The following is a 22,621-nucleotide window of genomic DNA, read 5'->3' as shown; positions in this document are numbered from 1 at the left end:
GCTTTATTCAAGCTTTTGTTTTTTCCCTTTTTACTAGCCCTTTATTCTAGAGAAATTTACTTGGGTTTATATAAAGTGTAAGCCACCAAATTTTATTCTATTTCTTCAAGTGGAAGACTGGCACTTCTATTTGACTGTACACGTTTTAAATGCATTGCGGGAGAGGGGGGGGGGGGGTACTCCGAATCACGCCGAGTACACAACTTTAATTCACCATCAATTCTCATAAATTATCTATGTCGGTTTACTGCAAATTGTGCGCGCAGAATAAAAATTCATATAATATTCTAGCGTCGTTATGATTCATAGTGCTGACAGTTTTTTTAGTCATGATGACCTTAATTTTTTGCTGTCGTAACGATAATTTTTCGTTGTGACAACGGTAATTTTTTGTTACTACGTTCTTCTTGCTGCAGCAAAATCGTCTCCTTGTGATAATGAAATGTTTTGCTGTGACAAGAAGAATCATCCCAACGAGAAACTTTTGTCATGGCAAGTATATGATTTCGTCGTCGCAACGACACATTCTCGTTGTGACAACGAAAATCTTACCTGGAGCAAAGAAAATCGGCGCCAAGGAAACTGTGCCCTTATGATTACGATAATTTTTCTCTGCTTGAATATGATTGACAATGAGATAAAAACTCCTCTATCAAGTATCATACTAAACAATAATTTTCTAGGTATGAAACTGATTGAAAGGCACTGCTCAAACATAAAAATCCAAATGGAAAATGGCAACATAAATTAATTCAACCTGCATGTGGTGGAAGATAGTCATACTTCATTTTTTTCTATGTATTTTCCTTTAAAGTATTGAGGAGGATGCAGATACCTAAAGTGCTTGTGTCTCATGCCCTCTTTCCGGCGAGAGATGAGTCATGAGGACAAATTGAATATAAAGACAGAGATGTGATGTGAAATTGCGCGTGAATTCAAGTTGCGTTCGTTACTAAAGTGATCAACAACGGAAAATTTACGTGAAAGCAGCTTTTTAAAGTGCTTACGCCATTTTCTTTAATGTTTCCCACTCGCGCATTCATGACTAAAAAATGCTGAAATTTTCCATTTTGTTCAGCAAGTGCGTTCGCAGATTTTGGTACACCAAATGATTACGTCCTAGTTTCCGTCTATCACGATCGCTTTGCCGCGATATTGTGTTCACCCTGTATTTTTTTTTCTCCGAAACCGACATCGTTGATCGAATACCGAACTTTTCCAAGGTTTTTTTGCGCTATTTATAAAGTCAGCCGAACACATGTTATAACCCCACTGTCACAATCATTATTGGTTTCCTCCTCTATTAGAGAATATGGTTTTAGTCATGTCATTAAACTCCTCTGTTAAAACCGGGAACAAGCTGCAGTCAGAATATTTTATAACAGAGGCGGTTTTTACTGCATAGCAAAGATCGGTAGTTCTCAGCATGAGATACATCATAGACTGCTTAGCAATTCTTTGTAAGAAACCGCCACATAATTTTCACTGCATGATCTGCATGATGCTGCATGACTGAGATATTTTTTTTTTACAATCGGGTCGTATGAAATCTATCAAATACTCGCTCTGCGAAAGCAGTTTAATTAAAAACTATAGCTCAGTGGATATTGCATTAAACAAGCTTGAAAGAGCACGATCTAATTCATTTGTTATATCTCATAGTCGTAATTACCGATGGTTGAACTTTTACGCACTCACCTCAGTTTGAAGGTGGAGAATAAAGGCTGCACTGACGCTGTAAGTTGAGGAGATGGAGAATAGTGATCCACCATTGAAACAAGGCTCTTAATATTTGCACTGCAGTAACATTTTTTTCAATCTATTTTGTGTCTTCTTTTGAATTTTTGATCCAAAATAATCATGTAAGTTTAAGTTTTACCGTTATCTTGCATAAGAAAAACTTCGAAAAAACTTAGATACACAAAATTCCAATTAATTAAGTCATTTATTTAAACCATATTTTGTACCAATTTTGTTTTAAACCTTTTATATTTTTACTAAAAAAACTCGACACACTTTAAACGTAAAATTTTTTTCAAAAAAAGATCCAATGATATAACCAAAAACGAGTTAATATGAAAAATAACCCGTAACTTTCTGCTGTTTAACAGTATGTATATGTACACCATTTGCACCGATTAATAGACCAAAAAAGAATTTTAAAGTGCCGAGTCGTTCCAATTATTCCAGTTCTTTAAATATAAGCTAACTCCCTCTTTACCATGTTTTCAAAAATCCTTTTGCTGTGCGTTTATCAATGAAGCAATACCAAAACAAAGCCACCTAGCGGGTCCTCGGTCGCTGTAACCGAAAGCAGGACCCAAAATTCGGTGAAAACTCCATCGCTTTGACTGATATATCGCAAAAGCGTCGTCGTTATATCCGATGCCTAAATACATTGATCTAATGTAGTTTCGGTCGGGACCACAGATATTGCATCGCTACGACCGATAAGTTGTTATAACCGATGTCGTTATACGCATCCACTTGATCCTATCAATTAGAAAACACTTACAACAGGAAAACAAATGAAGATCAATCGATCGAAACGTGATTCATTTTAGACTCCTATAATGATCGATTAATCTGCGACGTAAAATTAACGATCGATTATTCAGGCTAATCTACAGTCAATGGACCAGTAAAACGATACTTAAATGTGGAGACTTTCAGTCATGAAAAGACGCTCCTAAATAGCTTGTCTCTTGCATCTTCTTTCTTGCAAATTTACTGGAGACCTCATCAACATTTAACCTGGAAATGTTAGGTTTAACAACGCAGTTCACTCACTCACTTCATTCATTGCATTGTCAAACAGTAACAATTCAAAGTGAGTGACGAAAATTAACGTAATGGTTGCAAAGGATAAATTAATGTCATTCACCAAAAAACTTTTTGACCGAACAGAAGTGGGCCATGTGTCTCCAGCCATTGAGCATAGCCAAACTAACAGTGGATTCGTCAATCCAAACTCAATGATTGCAGGAAATTTAAGAAAATCTTACTAAGTATTTTAGGTTTTTGTGAAATGTACTAAGTTCGGTTATTGGGTTAGTGTTGCCTGATATTTCTCACTTGGATTGGGAAACTGTTATAGCTCGGTAAGAAGTAGTTGGTTAGCAGTGACAGAGAGCCTTGACAGTGGCCAGTTCAAGGTGAGACCGGTGATTACCCATTGGTCACACACCAACCAACCAAACACCCGGCCCCTCTCCTCCTGCTCACATATATTTAAAATTGAGTTACACTCTCTATTAGCTGTTTATTTCATCGTTGAAAACCATTACTCTTCCTCCATAGGATGTTGCTAGTTTGCTCTCAGAAACTACATGGTTGCTCATTCGACTCATTGTTACATGTTTATATTTTTCAGTGTTTCAGCTTTTATTTTTCAGTGACCGGCCGGTCTCTTTACTAGCGCGGAGGTCACCATCAAGAAAATAGAGATAGTTATAAACTGTCAACGATTAGACTAAATATTCTTCGGAACTTAAGTTTTCTTAATTGACACTTAATAATTGATTAATACTTTCTCGAGTACAAGAGAAAGAAAAAGAGCAAACTTCAATGCTATACTTTTTCAGCATCGGCTTTTTCTTCACGGAGGAGAAAACAAATGTTTCCAATCAATTCTCTGGTTTGGAGGGTTCGACTGGTTCAAATATAGTTTTGGGAGCTTTTTCACAAGTTTTTTTCTGACGGGAGGTCACCATCAAGGAAACATAGATAGTCAAACTGTCAACGATTCGACTACACATTCTTCGGAACTTTAGTTTTTTTAATTGATTGCAAGCTGTTAAATACTTTCACGAGTAGGGGGGGGGGGGGGAGAGAAAAAGAACTAGCTTAAAGTGTCTCATTGATGTCGATCCTACTACTAATAACTGGAGATAACTACTGCTACAGATTTCCGCGTCCCTCAAAAGGATCTGCTGCAGTCAGTGATTCAGAAACCACTAACAAATTCCAAGTCATCGAGAATAACTGTGATACTCTCCGCTGCCGCCAGAGAAGGGTAATCACAGCGCAAGCACTTTCATACGTCACTAAAGGCCATCAATCAAGATATATCTTGATATAATTACCGTTTTACGGAAACTGATAGGACTCCAAGCAAAGACAGTCTAACTAACATTTCCCAAAATGAAAGTTTAGAAACTCAAAAAGAGAATGCACAAAATTCGCATGTATTCGATTTCGAATTGTGTCGTATTATACAAATTCGGTGGCATATCTGGGCACTCGACTTTTTCACTAAAAATTTCAATGGAATTTCAGAAACGCACTCCTATTCCACGGGAAATGCGGTTTTTTTTTTTTTTTTTTTTTTTTAATTTTTTTTTGCGTGCTCTTTCCATCAGTAACAACTCGTCGAAAAAGTATGTCTGTGACTCAAAATACAACTTGTGCTGCGAATCGACGATAATATGATTTTAACGATCTCTTCGCACTGACGTCAAATCGGATCCATCTCGTCGCAAACATAGATGAATAAGAACTCTTCGTCACCAGATACCTACAGCGTCGTCGATCAATGCAGAAAATTCGCCATATTTTCAAGGTATTAAATTGGAAAAAAATTCTGACATCCTCGCACTGCAGCTGCGGATTATCTGCTCTCCTCGGTCCTTTATTGCTGATTTATGTAGGACCGATAAAAGTGCTCGGTTTAACCTCTAATTAGCTTTTATTGTTCAAGGTTAAATTGAGTTTATGACCAGTAATGCCAGGCAGGAAAAGTTTATCGGTAATCAGTGACGGTAATTATCGGCTGCTTTAAAATTCGCTCGTTAAAATGCGGATACCGAAGTGGTTGATAGTTCATACGTCAGCGCTCAGAATGCTCAATTTTTGTCGTTCGTTGTTGTTGATTTACAAGCAAACTCGATCTGCGGTCCTGTTATTGAAAGGGTAAAGCAGCCCAAGAGACATTGAAAAGCTGCACTTTTTCACGGTTAAGGTAGTCTTAACTTGTCGTGCCGATATAGTTTCAGTAATCGAACCGTATAGGCTTATCAGGAATCTTATTATCGGGTGTTATCAGTGGTGTGAATTTTTTTTTATTTTTATAAGCGCCACAATCCCAGGGCGTTACGTGCCTCTCTTTTTAGACACGGGACCAGCCCGAGAAGAGACTCCAGATGACTGGTATCCATGTGCGTTAAGCTCATTCTGACAAATATTGTGTCACTTGAATTACTTTCTATGGAATCGGCTCTCATGTATGTATACATATGATAACATAGACACAATAAAACAGTGGGTAACAAGGCTAAAATTCCAAAAACAACCGCAGGGCGTTTCGGCTGGCGACCTAAGCCATGCTGTTGCTTCAAAAAATATTAAATCAAAGGTAAGGCTTAAAATGCCATTTCTAATGAAACACCCGTGTGGCCAGCCCCGAAAATTAGGACTGAAACTAGGACCAGTCCTAATGTTCGTTGAAGCTGGTCACAGGGGTTTTTCAAATGTGAGTGTTTTTTTTAGCCTTACTTTTAATTTAATGTTTTTTGAAGCAGTTGATAATGGCTTGGGTCGCCAGCTGGAACGACCTGCGGTTGCTTTTGTAATTTTTGCCGTGTTTCCCACTGTTTTATTGTGTTTCTTGTTACGTTGTTATTTTTTTTTTTTTTTTTTACATTTAGTTATAGGTGTTTTAACAAACATGTTGTTAATGAAACATGATTTTTTGGCTTAAGCATCTATACATTAGTTTAACAAGATAAATGATGGAACCTTGATTCTGCATCATTTATTTTGTTAATCTTAAATAAGTTAATTTATCAATTTATTGAGAGGTGCTTTATCAAAGCTGGGCCATTAAAACCTAGAGCAGGGCGATCGCAAAAAAAGAAGTACAAAAAATTGTGGTGCGGTGGCGTTTGCGGACGTGGCGTTTGCGGATTCTAAGAATCGGGTGGCGTTTGCGGATTCTCATATTTTGACGGTGGCGATTGCGGACAGGCGGAACAGGGCCGGTGGCCTTTTCGGACCAGAGAATTTCGGCGGTGGCGATTGCGGACGGAGGGGTAGGCACCTACATATGCTGCCCCCCACCCCTGCACTGTATATTAAAGAGAAAAATTACTGGGGAGGCTCTGGATTCCTTTTCGTGGATGTAGAATGAAAAAAAATATTAGTATTAAACATTAGTATTATATTAGTATAAAAACATATGAGCAGTGAACATACAGTACATTTTTAAAAAAAGGCATATCAGAAATCGCAAGAAACTGAAAAATCGTCAATTTCAGTCCATTTTTAGGATGAAAAACATGTTGTAAATTCTAGTCCAAAATTACTGAAAGTCAAAAAATTAAAATATGTTTCCATTTTTCGTATGTAATTTTTTAGCTTTCAGTAATTTTGGATTAGAATTTACAACATGTTTTTCATCCTAAAAATGGACTGAAACTGACGATTTTTCAGTTTCTTGCGATTTCTGATATGCCTTTTCTTAAAAATTTACTGTACGTTCAATTCTCATATGTTTTTATACTAATATAATACTAATGTTTTCTACATCCACGAAAAGGAATCCAGAGCCTCTCCGGTAATTTTTCTCTTTAATATACAGCGCAGGGGTGGGGGGCAGCATATGTAGGTGCCTACCCCTCCGTCCGCAATCGCCACCGCCGAAATTCTCTGGTCCGCAAAGTCCACCGGCCCTGTTCCGCCTGTCCGCAATCGCCACCGTCAAAATATGAGAATCCGCAAACGCCACCCGATTCTTAGAATCCGCAAACGCCACGTCCGCAAACGCCACCGCACCAAAAATTGTACGTGTGCAAGTACTTTCTACTTCAACATGTCGTTATCGAAAGTCCAAGTAATAATGACGGGACATTGTAGGAGGTTCCCCCTAGAAGAGGTACTAATGCTCGGAGTGAATTTGTTGACCCAAACTTAAAACCCATCAGACGACTAGTGGTTGCATCTTAGGAGTGATCATTTTCGCCAATTTAAGAAACGATATGCAAACAAGACCCCTTCTGCAAAGACGTCTAAATTCCAGTTCCGAACAGAAATGAATGGTAAATAATTAAATCCATACATTTACGAAGATGCTATTTATTTTTTTTTTACAAAGTCTGCAAGCATTTAAATGGAATGTACAATGCGTAACAATTTCATTGGCTAACTTAACTGTCAGTTAAATAATAACATTTTACAATAAATTGCACAGTGTCTTTAGTGTTTACGAACCTTTTTACAGATTTTATGTTACATATTTTACAATTATCCAGATTTCAAAACTATACTGGGTTTACGTATTTTTGATCTCCAATATAAAGGCTAGGGACCTTGTCGATCCATACCTTCATGGACGAGTATAAAGCCTCATACTTTCGCTTTAAAGTCGCACTAAAGACGAATTTCGTGTGATTATCACAATTATGTTCTCACAATTTGCGAAAGGAATAGGTAGAAAAGAATAATTTTCAACGGAAACAGACGCAATTTTACATTTTTGTCTATTTAAGCTCTTTGCTTATCTTGATTCTCGTCGGTAAGGAAACTTAATTACAGGTCCTATTACTTTTGAAAATCTGAAAATGTAATCTGGAGTTTATTTAACTACAGAATTTTTCCAGCTGTCAAACATTGATACAAATGCTGAGCGGTATATACTCATTTTGAGAAGTGAGCTGAATTTTACCTGACAGAATACAAATGTAAATGTTTAAAGTAAAATTTATTAAATTCATGCCAGAATTTACTTTTCCCCGTCAGAGATAATTATAAGCCACTGGTTTCCACCTTACGCATAACAAATATCGAAGGAGTGGTCACTCTTAAAACATGGCGTAAACACTCAGTTTGTGTTAATATGTCCCTGGAGTTCAACATTTTAAAGTTTCGGTCAGGAAAAGGCAGTTGATTCAGTTCAGAATTTACTGCTTGATATCACAAGGTTCACATTATTGTGTTTCCTGTTTTAGTTGAGGCTTACGAAGGTTTAACCGAACCGTGACTGTGCGTCAACATTTTCATTTTTCTGACGACGGCCCAAAAAAACCGCCCCGAACATCCAAACGAGACATATACTAATGTAACTGGAGTGTCGTTTTGATATCCGCGCATCCATCAGAAACAAGTTGTAATTTTAAGGAGTACTTCAGTACTGAAAATAGACAAGTTCACCCACATCTAAACAACTGTTTACACTTATGAACATTATTTATACTTACAAAATAGGCATGTATTTACAAACAAAGAAATTAAAACAATGCGTTTATCTATATTTATATAAGTGCACATCAATTATTAACAGAAACCGTGCGCGCATCTTTTGTTCGAATGCAAGCATTTTATCAAGACTCGTGAAAACTGTTACAAAAAAGGGCTCAGATAATTGGGAGCTAACCCAAACTATCATTAATATGTTCATTTTGTATTCATCTGACGTATAACAGATGAAGTCATTCGTCAACTGCAGCCGAAGCGAATGTATTCGCGTGTTTCCACTCCTAATGTGACCTAAATTTTTTCCAAAGATCTCTTGATCAGTTTTTTAATCTTGAAGTGGTTTCTACTTTTTCACATTATTTGATCGGACGGACTGACGAATCCAAGGAAAAAGACACCGAGAGTGACACGCTTATGTCGATAAAATTCAATTACATTTACAGGAAGTGTTTGTACTCAATGAGCAAATCATAGATGTTACGCATAACGATTTTTTTCGTATTATAATTCCAGTACGCTTCTAGCTATACGGTCAATCTACAAGATTAAATGTGTTTTAATCACTTCGTATCTTATGATAAATCATCATTAAAGAGATTTTAAACCCTCGTAAGGTAGTATTTCATTACAACACACAGACTAATACTATCTTCCTTGTTATTCGGTTTCATGGGAACTCAAGGAGCGTACTCAATAACAGCCAATTTAGAGAAAAAAGAACCTTGATCATTTCCAAACTCAAAGTAGATTCCAGGTTCTACCTTCAAGTTACTTTTGAGCAGTGGCGTGGCGTGCTTTGCGATACATCGATTGATCTGCCATTTAAACCTACGGAAAAGGATCGATATGTATGTAGGGTGTTCGCAGCGAACACCTTAATAATCGAATCTTTACCATAGGTTTAAATGGCATAACAATCGATAGATCGCAATTCACGCCACGCCACTGCTTTTGAGGTGTACAAGAATGAGTTCAGGTTCGATGCTGACCGGGACGACAATGCCATTAGGACCAAAGCAACTGTTACCACACTAGTAACATCGTCATTCCGACTGGAAGAGTAAGTAAAACTTGGAATCGATTTACATCATTGTTAGAGCAAAGCCTCTTTTTTTTCTTCTCGTAGATGGCAACAGAATTTGTGAAATTATGAGAATTCACCCCTTTAGAATGGTGCAAGCAGTCATGAATCCCACATCTTTCATGATATTATCGATTAATATCCTACACTGGAAAAAAAAAAGAATCTTAAATTTGCCGCCAAGAAGTATTTCTTCTTAAATCAAGAATTTTGCTGGTTAATATAAGCTACTTTTTTGCTTATCTCAAGCATTATTTTTCTTGAATCAAGAAAAAGTCAGCTTAAAGCAAGATAAAGACAATTCTTGGCGGCAAATTCAAGAATTATCATGCTTGATCCAAGCTACTTTTTTTTTCAGTGTAATGATGAAAACTGTGCGTCATCAACAGAAGCTCGCTGAACTCACAGGGGTCGTTAAAATCTCTCCAAGATAAATTGATCACATTAATGAGCGAGTCGTTACGGCAACAAGAGTATTTCGTGCAGTTTCAATATCGGAGACTTGAGATCGAAAGAGAGGCGCTACGGTCGGAGACTAGTTTCAACAAGGAGGGGCGCTGAGGCGCGAGGATCAGACGTTGACGTGAGGCGACTGGGAGCCCTCCTCGACGTCGACGGACTCGGGCGTGTGGCTGCGGCTCCGGAGGGGGCTCCTGGGGCTGTGCGGAGACTCCGGGGAGGGCGGCGAGTGCGGCGGAGGCGGCGCTAGACCGTGCATGCTTTGGTAGTAGGAGGAGAGCGAGGAGAGTGACGAGCTCGCCGAGAGCCCCGGTGGAGGCGGCAGATGGTGCGCCGAGCTCGGACCTGCCATACCTGGGTACAGCCTGAAACAGAGGATACGAGCCGTTAGTTATGCTTCAGGAAACATCACCGAACAACTTTACAAGCTTATTCAGGAATCACAAGGACGGTCTTACCCAGAATCGTTTATTTCTAAATTTTTTTTTTTTTTTTTTTTTTTTTTTTTTTTTTTTTTTTTTGTAACTTAACGCTGGGCTTCACCCCTTTCGCTTGTAACGCACCGTAACGCTGGCTCAAACCCCCTTCCCCCTGAGTGCGTTACGTAATACTTGAACGGCCCCTGATGCGGAGTGATGATGTTTCTGCGACGTGCTGGGCTAAATTTATTATCGGATCAGGAATTGAAACCAATATTTCAATTATTTAAGTTGAGTTTTATTCGATTACGGATCCGTCACCGAATGTAGAATGTTTTATTTTCTAGCCAGGGCACTGTGAAAAAGGACAAGATTAAATTTGTGAAAAATGGTAACAACTTTAAAAACATGAAACCACTCACTGGCATAAATTGTTAAATACTTAATTTTTCTACGATTTATGCAAGTGAGTGGTTTCAAGTTTTCAAATGTTTTATCAATTTTAACGTTACTTGTAAAGTGGCTTGAATTCCTGTTTCAAATTTTCGTCTCATTCAAACTCGTCGACCTGGGCCGTGATGACGAATTTACATCTGACTGTCATAAAACAGTTGCTTAATGCGTTCTTTCACACTGTCTTAAACATTTTAGTGATGAGCCAAGGGATTGAAGATTTACCTGTAGGCGAGGGGTTTCTGGAGGGTGGTGACGGCGGCAGCGGTGGCGGCGGCGGTAGCAGCGACAGCCGCCTGGCGGTAGTAGAGATCGGCGGCGGTGGGGGCGGCTCCGGTGCCCCCGACGGCTCCTACGCCGCCCACACCCGGGTAGGGCCAGCACCCGTAGGGCGGGCCTCCGTACAGCCGTTGGAACGCCGCGTAGTTGCCCGCCTCGGCCAGGAGCTCCAATCCTACCGCTGTTTGACGCTTCCACTTCGTCCTGCAACACACCAAACAGCACACGTCAGAACGAAATCAAGTCATTTTTTCCCGTGGAATATTCAGGTAAACATTGCAAAGCTGAAGACGATCCCACGTCACAGCTTACTGCATCAGTAGAGAAGGCAGCAATTCAAGAATAAAATAAACTATCAGGAGCCCGCACCCGAACCTCTGCTAAAAGCTTTTAAAAAACTTTTTAAAGAAGTACAGACACTCACGTAAACGTCAATAATTGTTAAAATTTCCGAACGCGTTGTGAGCGTCGGTGATGATGCCAGGCGTGAACGAGTGAAACGCTTCCGGGAGATTTAACAATTGATGTGCACTTGTGTGTCTGTGCTTTTTTAAAAGTTTTTAGCAATTCAAGAGCTTCGTCGGATGTTTTTTTCTCCAAATTCATGAAGGATGGTCACTGAATTCAGTTATCGATAGCTAAGGAACAATACCACTGAACCTCAAAAACACAAAAATGACCAGCTTTTTTTCGGCCTGTAAAATCGTCATTCTGAAGGTAATCGGTATTGTTCCTCAGCCATCGATATCAAAATTCATTGAATTTTTTTCCTGCCTTTTTTTCTCGCTTCCCCTCGTCTCTCTGTAGCAAAAAAGAAAAAAGAAATCCCAACTAATTTTGGCACTAATCCTTTTTCTCGAACTTTTGATTAAGCAAATTTCAAACGACTTTTTCGCCCTCCAAATGAAAGCAGACTCCTGATACATAACAACTAAAACACGACATGGCCTTGCTACAAATAATAATCTATCAACTAGCGTAACAGGTTTCTGCTTTTCTTCTCCACGAAGAGAAAACTCATATACTTCGGGAAAATTATCTGACTTTGCAGTTTTTCCTCTCTGATTTTCTACTTTCGCCGGGTCGGTCGTAATTGTCGCCACTTTTTCACGTTGAAAAAAAATTTGGGTACATTAAATCACTAAATTTATGTGATTATTATTCTATTATTTACTATTATAATATATATTAGATATCTTCATAACGTATTATTTATTATTATAATTAATTATTTATATTATAACCTACAATTATTTTATCCATGACACCTCAAAGGTAGAGTTCACGGATTGCCGTAACTTTTCATCATCCGTATCCGCGAGTACAACTTAGTTAAGAGTGCACATAGCTTGAAAGAAATAATACCGCCGAAGCGTAAAGGCGGCTCCTTTTGAATACCCCTTAACCTCTCTTAGCTCCTCTCAGAGTAAACGACGTTAATTTGAAATCATGAAGCGACAAATTTGCAATCATCACTCCCATTAAGTCTCGACTTTTGAAAGCCTGAGAGTTGGAGCGGCGCGCTGATTAAAGCTCCTCAAAGCACATCTCAGCTGAACGAGGGCCGAGTTAAATCGATAGCAAAACGGCTTATAAGCCGTTCCGTCGAAGAGAAATCCGCTGAGCCGCGGGCGAACTTTCGCGGGTCGTGGATTGGGAACCCCTGGCTAATCACGCTTAATCCGCGCATCAGCCTCAACGTTTTCGTTTAGAGCTAATGCCAAGTAATAACCCTTCGATGATAGTCCCAACCGCGATATTAAAAAGACATTCACTGGAGAATATCAGCGGACGTTTAAGAGCTTTGTCGTTGCCAAACTGCTCTGTCCAAGAAAGAATTTATTTTTTTTAAAAAAAAATCCAAAAAAAAAAAAAGTTGTTCGCTCGAATTCACCTAACTCTCAAATCTTGGTAATCTGAAAACCCCACTGAATTCATATGCTCCAACGTACACCGGAAAAAAACACATTGGATCTAGAGTCCAGACTCTTAATAACATCGACAAGAAAAAGTACTCTCGCTTCAATCAGATTTTTGCTTAAATCAAGAACCAAGCCTCTTAATTTGAGCGGATTTCCTTTTGATTTAAGCTTAATTCTGATTGAATCAAGAGTCCGTTTTCTTGTCAATGTTTTCAAGAGTCTGGACTCCAGATCCAATTTGTTTTTTCCCCCAGTGTGCTCCAACGTAACAATCCTTCATACAGACTACCCTCAATAATCAAAGTGTTTTGGGAAACTACCGATAACTGCTCTTTCTGCAGAGATTTTAACACACAGTAACATTACTCCTGAGTCGATAAACACGAATATGTAACGATTAAAAACTCTATTTTGCTAATGTGTGTTGTTCCTTTCATTTTTATTTTATAGGGAAAAACGTCATCGGCCCTTGGGCCACACCCCATCATGAATGGGTTTACGCTTTAACAGATTGACTTATTGACCCCTGTGTCTTCTGTCGGTGATCCTAAGAAGTCATACTTTCCCGATCTGAATATAAAATTCCTTCTTTCCATTAAAAAAACTGCGCTTTTGCTTATTTTATTTCTTGATGAAACTAGGTATCAAATTCCTCATTACTGTGAACCAAGAAGCCACCCCGTAAAACACATGTGGCCTTTCAAATTTCAACCTTAACAATAACTGTCCATACAAAAGCTTTAGAATCATTCTGTGCCTGAAAGTTTCAAGGGAATGTCTTCTCTGTCAAAATGACCCCTTAATTGAGTGACATTTTGTTGGTCCGTCAGCTGTAGAAGAAGTAATTCGAGCGTGGAGGCCTGTTCACACTGACCCGGCGTGGCACGTGACGTCGCGGCGGCTATGCTGTGAATATTCCACCGTCTCATCTCATTTATTTTTTGTAGCGCCAAACAACAGTATTGTCCTGCTTAAGCGCTCATAATTTTTTAACCGAGCTCCGAGGCAGAGTTGTCGGTGGTTAACTTCAGTACTTGGAAGCGCTCAAATCAAATATGAGTCTTTTAAATTCTCTGCAATACGCATGGGATCCCAGACGATTGGAACTTGATTTTTTAATTTTTTTAAGTGACCCATCGGTTGTTCCATTGACCAGTTACGATACATTTCAACACTGCCGTTAGCATAAGTACCGACCGGCGACCCTGCCCCTGCGGCCGGAAACCGAAGATTGGTATTAATTTGCAGGCGTTCGGTCGTCGCATAATTTTTATTTATTGTTTTATTTTATAATTTGTACAATCGAGCCTCTGGCCGAGGCTATCGTCATTTATTCGGTACATGGTGAACATTTATATACAGTGATATACATGTGGTACAAGTGTATAATTATAGTAGCCTATACAAGTTCCTGAAGGTTATAGAATGCTTTTTCGAGTAAGAAAGCACGCAATCCCATAAAGAACGACGTTAGGTCAGCATTGCGAATGTGTAGCTTCACTCTTCAGGGCAGTACGTTGAACATCTGTTTTGCCGAAAATTTGACATCCTGCTCAGTCCGGCTCAATCGAATCATTTTATTAGGGTTGTTCTTATGCCTACTGGTATAATGATGATTGGGCAGGAGGTCAAAAGACAAAATAAGAGGACTGGTGTTGGCAAATTTCAGGCAATCCCAGATGTAAAGGGGGGTTAGGGTAAACAATTTATATTTAACAAATGAGAAACAAATGAAACTTTTCCCCTGTAGACCATCATACGTATCTCCGAGTTTACTCAAAACACAGCAAAATGCAGGAATGTGTCATTAAGGAATGTGGCAACATGGCGCCGGAGGAAGAAGCGGCTCCGGTCAATGACGGCGAACGGCGAGTCATCTCTTAGGGCGGGGAAACGAGGAAAAAACTGATTCGATTTTAAGTTCAATATTGTCTCAGTTTGTGCCGCGTAATGGCCGCCTAATGAAGTGCGCATGCGCGCCGACTGGACTGGACGTCGAGTGCATCCATAAGCCGGAGTCTCGCGCTCATAACCCGCTGTCATTGGGCAAAACCGCACCACGTTGCCGCACAGACGTTGTTTGTGCGACTCCCCTCTCCATGACTTTTACAGTGTAATAACCGCCTTCGGGGAGTAAAATGGAGATGTTGCATGTGTGAGGAATTTGCGATTTGACTATTGATTCTTATGTAAAAGTTCACGAGGAACACGATGGTGCAACTGGTTTTCTCTGAAATCAACTCCCAAGCTCAAGAAAAGCTCTCAAGTCGAGGCCAAAATGGAAGGGATACCCCACGCTATCCTGAGAGTCCACGGCTGCCACTCTATTCGGGGACTCTAAAACTGAAAACACAGCATCCTTGCTAATGTATATTTGCTCCCTATCTTTTGCATGGAGAGTACGTCTTGATGTAGAGGTGGACTCTCAGGATAGTGCGGGATTATCCCCTCCATTTTGGCCTCGATTTGTGAGCGTTTTTTGAGCTTGGGAGGTGATTTCAGAGAAAACCAGTGGCATCATCGTGCTTCTTGCGAACTTTTACATAAGTATCAATGGTCAAATTGCAAATTCCTTACACATGCAACATCTCCACTGCTACTTTATGGCGTGCCTTCAAATATCGATGGCTAAAGAGCGGAACCACGTATCTCCATTGCGGTGATTTAAAGTTCTCGCTCCTACTATACTTTTTACAAGAGGAAGAAAGCCAATTTTATAGCTTGAAATATACACGGAATATTTTGCCGACTAACAGGAAAAATTGAGATGATTCTCGAGAAACAACGTTGACTGATTTTCCAAAGAAAGTCAAAGATTTTACAGCCACAAAACTGTTAAATTCCAAACACTAAAATCGATGATATCCTCCTCAAATTTGAGGAAACTTCTCAGTAAAAATTAGAAAAAAATGGCCGCAAGCAAGTGTATTTTCGTAAGCACATTACGCTCTAAGAGTGATTTTATTTTGCTTGTCGTAGCTTGATCATCATCAAACAACTCATTTGGCATCTTCGAACATTATTGTGGATTTTCCACTATTTGTAAAATTAGGTTTTGGCATCACTTCTTTTTTCTCTGATGATCAAAGTTACTAAATGTGGATAGTAATAGTAACTGAAGAAAGCAAAAGCTTTTAACTGTTCTGAAGATGTTTGATTGACTTATGTTTATGTTTCATTATATTTTCAGTGAGAACAACCCGCAACAACAAACCACAAACAATTTCTTTACATGATACCGATGCAGGACACGTTTGCCAAAACAGTACCAAAAACAAATGGAATATCACAGAAAGACTGTAAAGGTATAGCTCATTTTCTTTTCTTCAAAACGTGCCTTTCCCCCCTCAGAACTGACGTATCGTACTTCCTATTCCGTTCTAAAACTCAAAGCTCAATGCTCAAAAATTGATATCTCCGTTTTGACGCGTGTGTAACAATGCTGATTTCTAGAATAAGCACTGAGCATGAACCTCGAGTTCCTTGATATTCTTTCTTGTCTCTTGATCGAAGGGAAATGGTCTCTCTCGCGGGAAATAGCGGTACGATCCTCGCGCTGAAAACTAATAAGAGCATGAGGTGACAGTTTTTTTCCTGTGAGCGTTTTGACCTCGAAATTCGGATACTTACCGAGTTCGTGCCGTAATGCAAATTGAATCTTCGACCTGAAAGTCATTTCGCGATTGGCTGACTTGCTCGCCAAGATTCGGAAGATTAAGTGAGTAAGTGGGAAAATGCGTACAGCAGTACGGTTCTGAGAGAAAAAAAGAATGTCATCGATACAGCGGGACTGACCAATTCACTTCGGTCATTGCCAGAGCGTTGGACATAATTGCTTGAACCAACGCAAATGACTTTAGTCTATACTGTCTTGATCAGCGTCGAACGTATATTTTACGCAGTCACACATTTTTTGAGGTTGGGCTTTTCTTGATCGGGTTTCATTTTTGAGTTCTTTTTAATTAATTATTTTTGTCTTGATGAATCAACTTTAAAAATTCATCTTTGTTTACTTTGGGATCACGAGAAAGAACTTAAATACAACCCATTTTATGTAATGTTTCGGATCCTTCGATGATGTATAGCTTAAAATTAGAGAAACTTCCACCCTCAGGGAAATTAATTTCATCGTCGTGCAATGTCAAAACAATAGAAATAAATTTCCGGAAAAATTTACATCATCCAGTGCGGGCACATGAGTCGAAAAATGTACGAAGCATAAGTGCCAAGGAAGGCCCATCGGAGCGTCCAATTTCCACTATATTTTCAAAAATCCTCTGAAAGTAATCGTCAAGAATGATTTTAGTTGGTACCGTGATAACTTCTTATACTCTAAAATCCCTCCACGCACAATTCTAAGTCGTATTTTGCCATGCTGAAGAAGAACGCCGTATGAGCCTATAGGCGCTGCCATACGCCCTTCAATAAAAAATTGAATTCACTGGGAAAATTGTGAGCATTGTTCTTTAAATTTTCACGATTCTGAAAATTTTAAGGATGTGAATGCATAACTCTCTTCAACAATGCAAGTACAATCCGGGGAAATTTGGCAACTTTCAAAAGTTCATACGGCATTTTCCTTAGCGCGATAGTATTGAGCTTTGTCCCCGTAATCTTTCGTGAGATAATACTTCAATACTCTTATTTGAAACATTTTTCTGTTGTTTTTGATCGCGCTAAAATGCAAACAGATCTGTCCTATTCTATTCCTGTCAGCCTCCACATTCCCTCGCTCCAGCCTTTCTTCACTAGCTTTGTAACCCTCGCAGGTATAGTCTGCCAATTGTTCGCACCACTTGAACTTTCGAACACGAAAAATAGTAAGAAACAGATTCCGGGTGTCTTAACTTTCGAAGTATATCAAGTATAACTCAAGAGGTATCGAAGATTTTATTTATACTATCAGCAAGAAGATTAGCAAACACTTGCCTTCCAGAGTCATTGAGATGTTGCCCATGAGTAGTAAAGTGAGTTTTCCGTTGCAAGGCACTAATAGATTTTAAGAAATGAGCATTGGGCTTATGTCCTAGCTGATTTCTAAGAAAAAGAATAACGGGAGTACTGAGAGGGCGAACCGTTTTAATGTCATGTCTGGGAACAATTTCACAGATAAGCAGCTGGTTTTTTGAAGAAGCGGTGCTAAATTGAGACCAGATTTTATATTATCTATAGTGTTGCTGCAAGAAAAATCATTGCTGCCAGCTAAGATTACTACCAAAGATTCTTCATCCGTTGACTCGTCGAGTGCTGACTTAGCAGCTGACTCCGCTCTCCTAATATAGTTCCGTCATCGACGAATGAATTAAAGGCATCCGACCCGCAGTAGCCCAGACGGACAGTCGGATCCAGAGATCATTTGGAAATCTATCCGTTGCGAAATGATCCTCTTGCGGTAGCGCAAAAGCAAGACGAAGCATCGTTCGGACGGTCGGTTTTTCATCCGAGGGAGAACAATACCCGTTTAATTTTTTAATCTAAAGTAGCTGGTGGTGCCGACTCCGGGGCTCGACGCGGGGTCCAAGGTTACACGGCTGCCGCAACAAAAGGGACGCCAAGTCTTATTTCACGCCGAATTATAATTTCGGTCCCCGTGTGTTTGTTTTCGTCTCTAGGCTGGCTCCCTCCTCCTCCGGCCGCTCCACCTTGTCTCGGCCATTATCTCAGCTTCCAGGCTCATCCCGCTCCATTAGCCATCGATCGAGGGCCCAGAGTGCGCTAGTGCGGCTAATCAATCATTTAAATTGTTTGTACTGAATAGCTCCTTATTGTCGGCGGTTGCCTTTTGAAAAGATTTTCGGGCCTCCTCCGACGGTTTTCGTGCTGCACTTTCTGCGGCCGCGCTGGCGGCGTCGATGCCCGGGGCGCAAAGCGCACCTCGTCAGACGCTATTGGAAAATGATCCGTATGAAGATGAATTAACGATTCTTAGTTTTGGTATTGCTTACCGAAGCGTTCCTCAAAGTGGACACCAGAAAGTCGCATTAATTTGTGTGTTGCATCCAGTAAATGATTTTATTTGGGTTACTCAACTGTTGGGAGCGTCAAATGTGAAGTTGCATAGTCTTAACAATGAAGGCGTTTTACATTTTTTGGTTTTCCTATATTGACAGAAACGTGTCAATCATTACAGTTATAATTTTACGTCTCCTTAAGATGCTTTATTTCATACTGTAAGAATCCTTAATTGAGTTTTCCTTTTATTTTCTTAATTTTCATGCGCTCTTAATTATGAACGGTATGCAATTTTTTCCACTCCTCGGCCACTCATTTTCAGCAATGAATTCTATGCTGCTAATATTCATTGAATGTGAATCAGAGGCTGATATCTCCATAACTTTATGTCAAGCACTTTGCATCTGAACATTGAAAATCTCAAGAAGCAGCTGTATTACAGAAGCTTACAGACTAAGGGGGAAAACAGATTCATTCAAGACGAATTGGCCGAAGCAGAATCGCTCTCTTTGACTGGAAGCTTACCTTCGTAAGTTCATCCTTATCGTGCGTTATAGCTATGTATTCTGTGCGCTCTTTGCTAGCTCCAAGTAGTTTTACGACGATTTCACACCCCAAAGGAAGAAGAATTTAATCACAAGCTCCGGAGCCGTTCAACAAATAGTTTCAATTTGTATCGCTAATAATTTGGCTGCTTCTTGAATACTTCTTTCCAACACGAATTCGCAAGGGCGGCATATGTTTTATCCGCATATGCCCGCTAATAAAATTATTTTGTAAGTATCAACTTATTTCCTTGTGCAGCCATTTATGAACCATATGTCAATATTGACTCCTGTTGTCTTCAATCCATGAAATCGCTAAGCGTTCATCTCCAGTGCTCTTCAATTAAACGCAAGAACGTTACGGGGAGGAAAATGATTTATCCATCTCCTTCCACGGCCGTATTGTTCTGGAAGAGAAAGAGAGAGGCGAATAAAGCCCTGACGACGTAGCACGCACGACAATGAGAGCCCGTAAGATGCGTGCGATGGGGCAGATGAAAAAATCCGAACTTAATTTGTCACCTCGCGAGGCGGTAAGTGTAGCTAATTATGTCTAAACAGTGCCGCCGCGTAAGAACGAACGAAATTAGGAAAAAATGTGATCGACTCTGCTGGAGGAGGTAGCGGAGACGTGACGAGGGGATCTCGTAAGACAGGGTGTTCCGAAAGCGGTCAGAACATTTCTGTCTCTTTAGCTTCAGCAATGGACGACGCAAGTTGAAGGCGTAATCCTGTCAATTATTACACACGTAAAGCGACAAAACGGGGACATTTTCTCAGCTTACTACCTTTCTAACAAGCAAGATGAGAAACAACTCACTTGCAAGTCACATTTCGCACCAAAAAAATTTCGCATCTGTTTTCGCACTAAGATGGACCGATGTCAGCAAAGGGTCCCGTATTTTTTCGAAATTTACTTTTAACGTGCAAGTAAGTTATATCGTTAAGTCTTCTCATATATTTAACTACTGATACGGCGAGGTTGTCACACCAGATTCCGTGCCTAAAACTCTCTTGCTTTATCTCCTCAGAGTCCGTTTTCCTAACATATCTGAATCCGAATTTTGCAATATTATTATTGAAGTAAGGTGGTAGATCCCATTAAAATTAGATCACGTGTTACTTTCGTCCGCTGCTGAGTTTTGTGTAGTGCATAAGATTGCAGCTTTGCTGCTGAATGTGTAATATTTTTCTGCTGGATGGGATTGGTTTGTATTTTATAGACACCCTGTTGAAGATAAATTAACCCGGGTTCAAAAGGAGCTGATACTTCTTTTTAATAGAGAAAAGCTTGCGGAGATGCTTCCAACTCTGCAGGTGTCGAAGATGGACGGAGAGGGGTTACTGTCGTGTGTGGAGCAGCGTTGTCTGACGCAAAGATAAATCAGTACTGATCTGCTCGAAATCGCCATGGCCACAATATTAGTAAATATTCCAAGGTAACACGTAATTCCTCCCTCAAGTACATTTCGAAGATAACAACCCCTTTGAAGTCACTCAATCAGCATTAAATAAAGGAGAACTACTTTCAGATGTCGTCGGATGAGGAAGAAAACAGTCTTAACGACGTAGGGGTCACTTATAGAGAGGCAAGGTGTCGAAGTGGGAAAAAGCATCAAAAGTTCTATTCAGCGCCTTTAAAGAATCAATGTCAGCCGGTTCCATTCCATACTATCTAGGAATGTCTGTCTCTCCATTCTCGCTTGACCTCTGAGGACGCAAAGAAAATTGAAGGCTAACATTTCAGTAATTTTAGGCGGTTTTAGCGGTTTTAGCGGTTGTGCGAATAGGAGTAGTCTTTTTTCATTTTTTCGTCATCAAATTCACATATTACACATATTACATATTACATATTATATATTATACATATTCAAAACACATATTTGACACCTCTTGGAGGTGTCAATCTTATCAGTCGTACAAAATTTCAGGTTCATTGAGTCTTTATAAAACCGAATCAAATATTACAAAAAATTCACACTAAGCAACATTATACAAGATGGCGAATTATATGATTATTGCCAGTTTTTCTATCTTGGCGGAGGTGGAAAATTATTCAACTACTAAAGAAAGGTGTCATTTTCTATCCCTTGAACTCTCCCCCCCCCCCCCAACTATAGTTTTCTTGCCGTAGAACCGCTGTCATTCCAAGTTCGCTTGTCTCAAACATGTGCGGTACGTTAAAAAATGTTGGAGTTTGGGTTGTAGCCGAGTGCTAGCAATGATTCATATACTTGTATTTAGAGAATTAATCAAAATCCAAGTATAGAGGACACTTAATTTTAGGAACGAACGCAATTCTGATAACCTAATTAAAGGAGTCAGTTTAATTAGACTTCCTTTAAAGGAGCATTCTATTATAGAGGAAACGTAACTCTTAGCTTACATAACTGAATAGTATTATGAACCTACTGATGAATCTGTAGCCGAGTGCTAGAAATAATTTAAAATTTCTTTGAAAAACTTACATTTTATTAACAAATTTATACCGAAGCTTTTCGAAGCGAACGCTTCATCGTCAGGGTCACAAAATCAATATCACAAAGGCCATAATTTAAATTTCAAATAAGGTAACAGATTTTATTGAATGGTAACAATTGATAACAAGCTATTATTTTCGTTAAAAAATGATAACTTTTATTCGTGCCCGATCCCGTCTTTGCTTCCATAGATTTATTCCCGAAGTGTGATGATGGCTTTAATTCGTCGATTTGCTCCGAGGTTCGACACCGGTGGCATAAGCGTGGAGCCTCGGCGCGCACGTGGTAATTGCCCCCGTCCCCGATGCCCCCTAAATTTCCCCCGCTGCGCCACCGCTCCCCGGTAGAGGAAATCTCGAAAATCTTTATTCTCATTACAGAATAAGCGCGTAAAAATATGTCTGCCGCTGCTCTGGTGCTCCTCTTTTATTATTTATAATTGAGAGAGGACGAGCTTTAATCGGAGTCGCCTCCATTGTTGATCCAACTGATTACGACCACAATAGCGGGTCCATTACTCCGAGCCCCCTCCCACCCCTCCCCCCACGGTCGCCGCGTAACACCGCCGAGTATTATTACGCCACAGCATAACTGAGGTTATTACAGGCCTCTGTTATGCTTTGCTCGGAAAGCGAAAACGTTTCGAGTGAAGTTCCTTCGATTTACCAGCGGCCTCGCCTTTTTCTCTATGCGTATCACGTTAGAAATGTCACGCACTGAAACATGTTTTAACCTATGTGAGCCTAACCAAATTTCTCCTTTCGTAACTTCCTCTTAAGTTTTTCTTTTTTCGGAGAAAACCAAACGACAGAAAATGTCGGAACCTCCAGCGATTTTCCCT

At 39.8% G+C, this 22,621-nt stretch overlaps 1 protein-coding gene across 1 annotated transcript in view; it reads right to left on the bottom strand.

Annotated features, from left to right (window-relative positions):
- Nucleotides 1–7,055: 7,055 nt before the first annotated feature.
- Nucleotides 7,056–22,621, bottom strand: part of LOC109035033 (homeobox protein B-H1) — an 82,755-nt gene continuing 67,189 nt past the window's right edge. The window contains exons 3-4 of the mRNA XM_019048499.2: nt 10,828–11,085; nt 7,056–10,095 (exon numbers count right to left, since the gene is read on the bottom strand). Coding sequence (XP_018904044.1) covers nt 9,843–10,095; nt 10,828–11,085 — 511 coding nt within the window. The 3' untranslated portion in view covers nt 7,056–9,842. The remainder of the gene's footprint in view (nt 10,096–10,827; nt 11,086–22,621) is intronic.

Source organism: Bemisia tabaci, chromosome 4 (genome assembly GCF_918797505.1).
Source record: "Bemisia tabaci chromosome 4, PGI_BMITA_v3".
Classification (NCBI taxonomy): domain Eukaryota; kingdom Metazoa; phylum Arthropoda; class Insecta; order Hemiptera; family Aleyrodidae; genus Bemisia; species Bemisia tabaci.
This window is presented reverse-complemented; position numbering and strand designations above follow the sequence as displayed.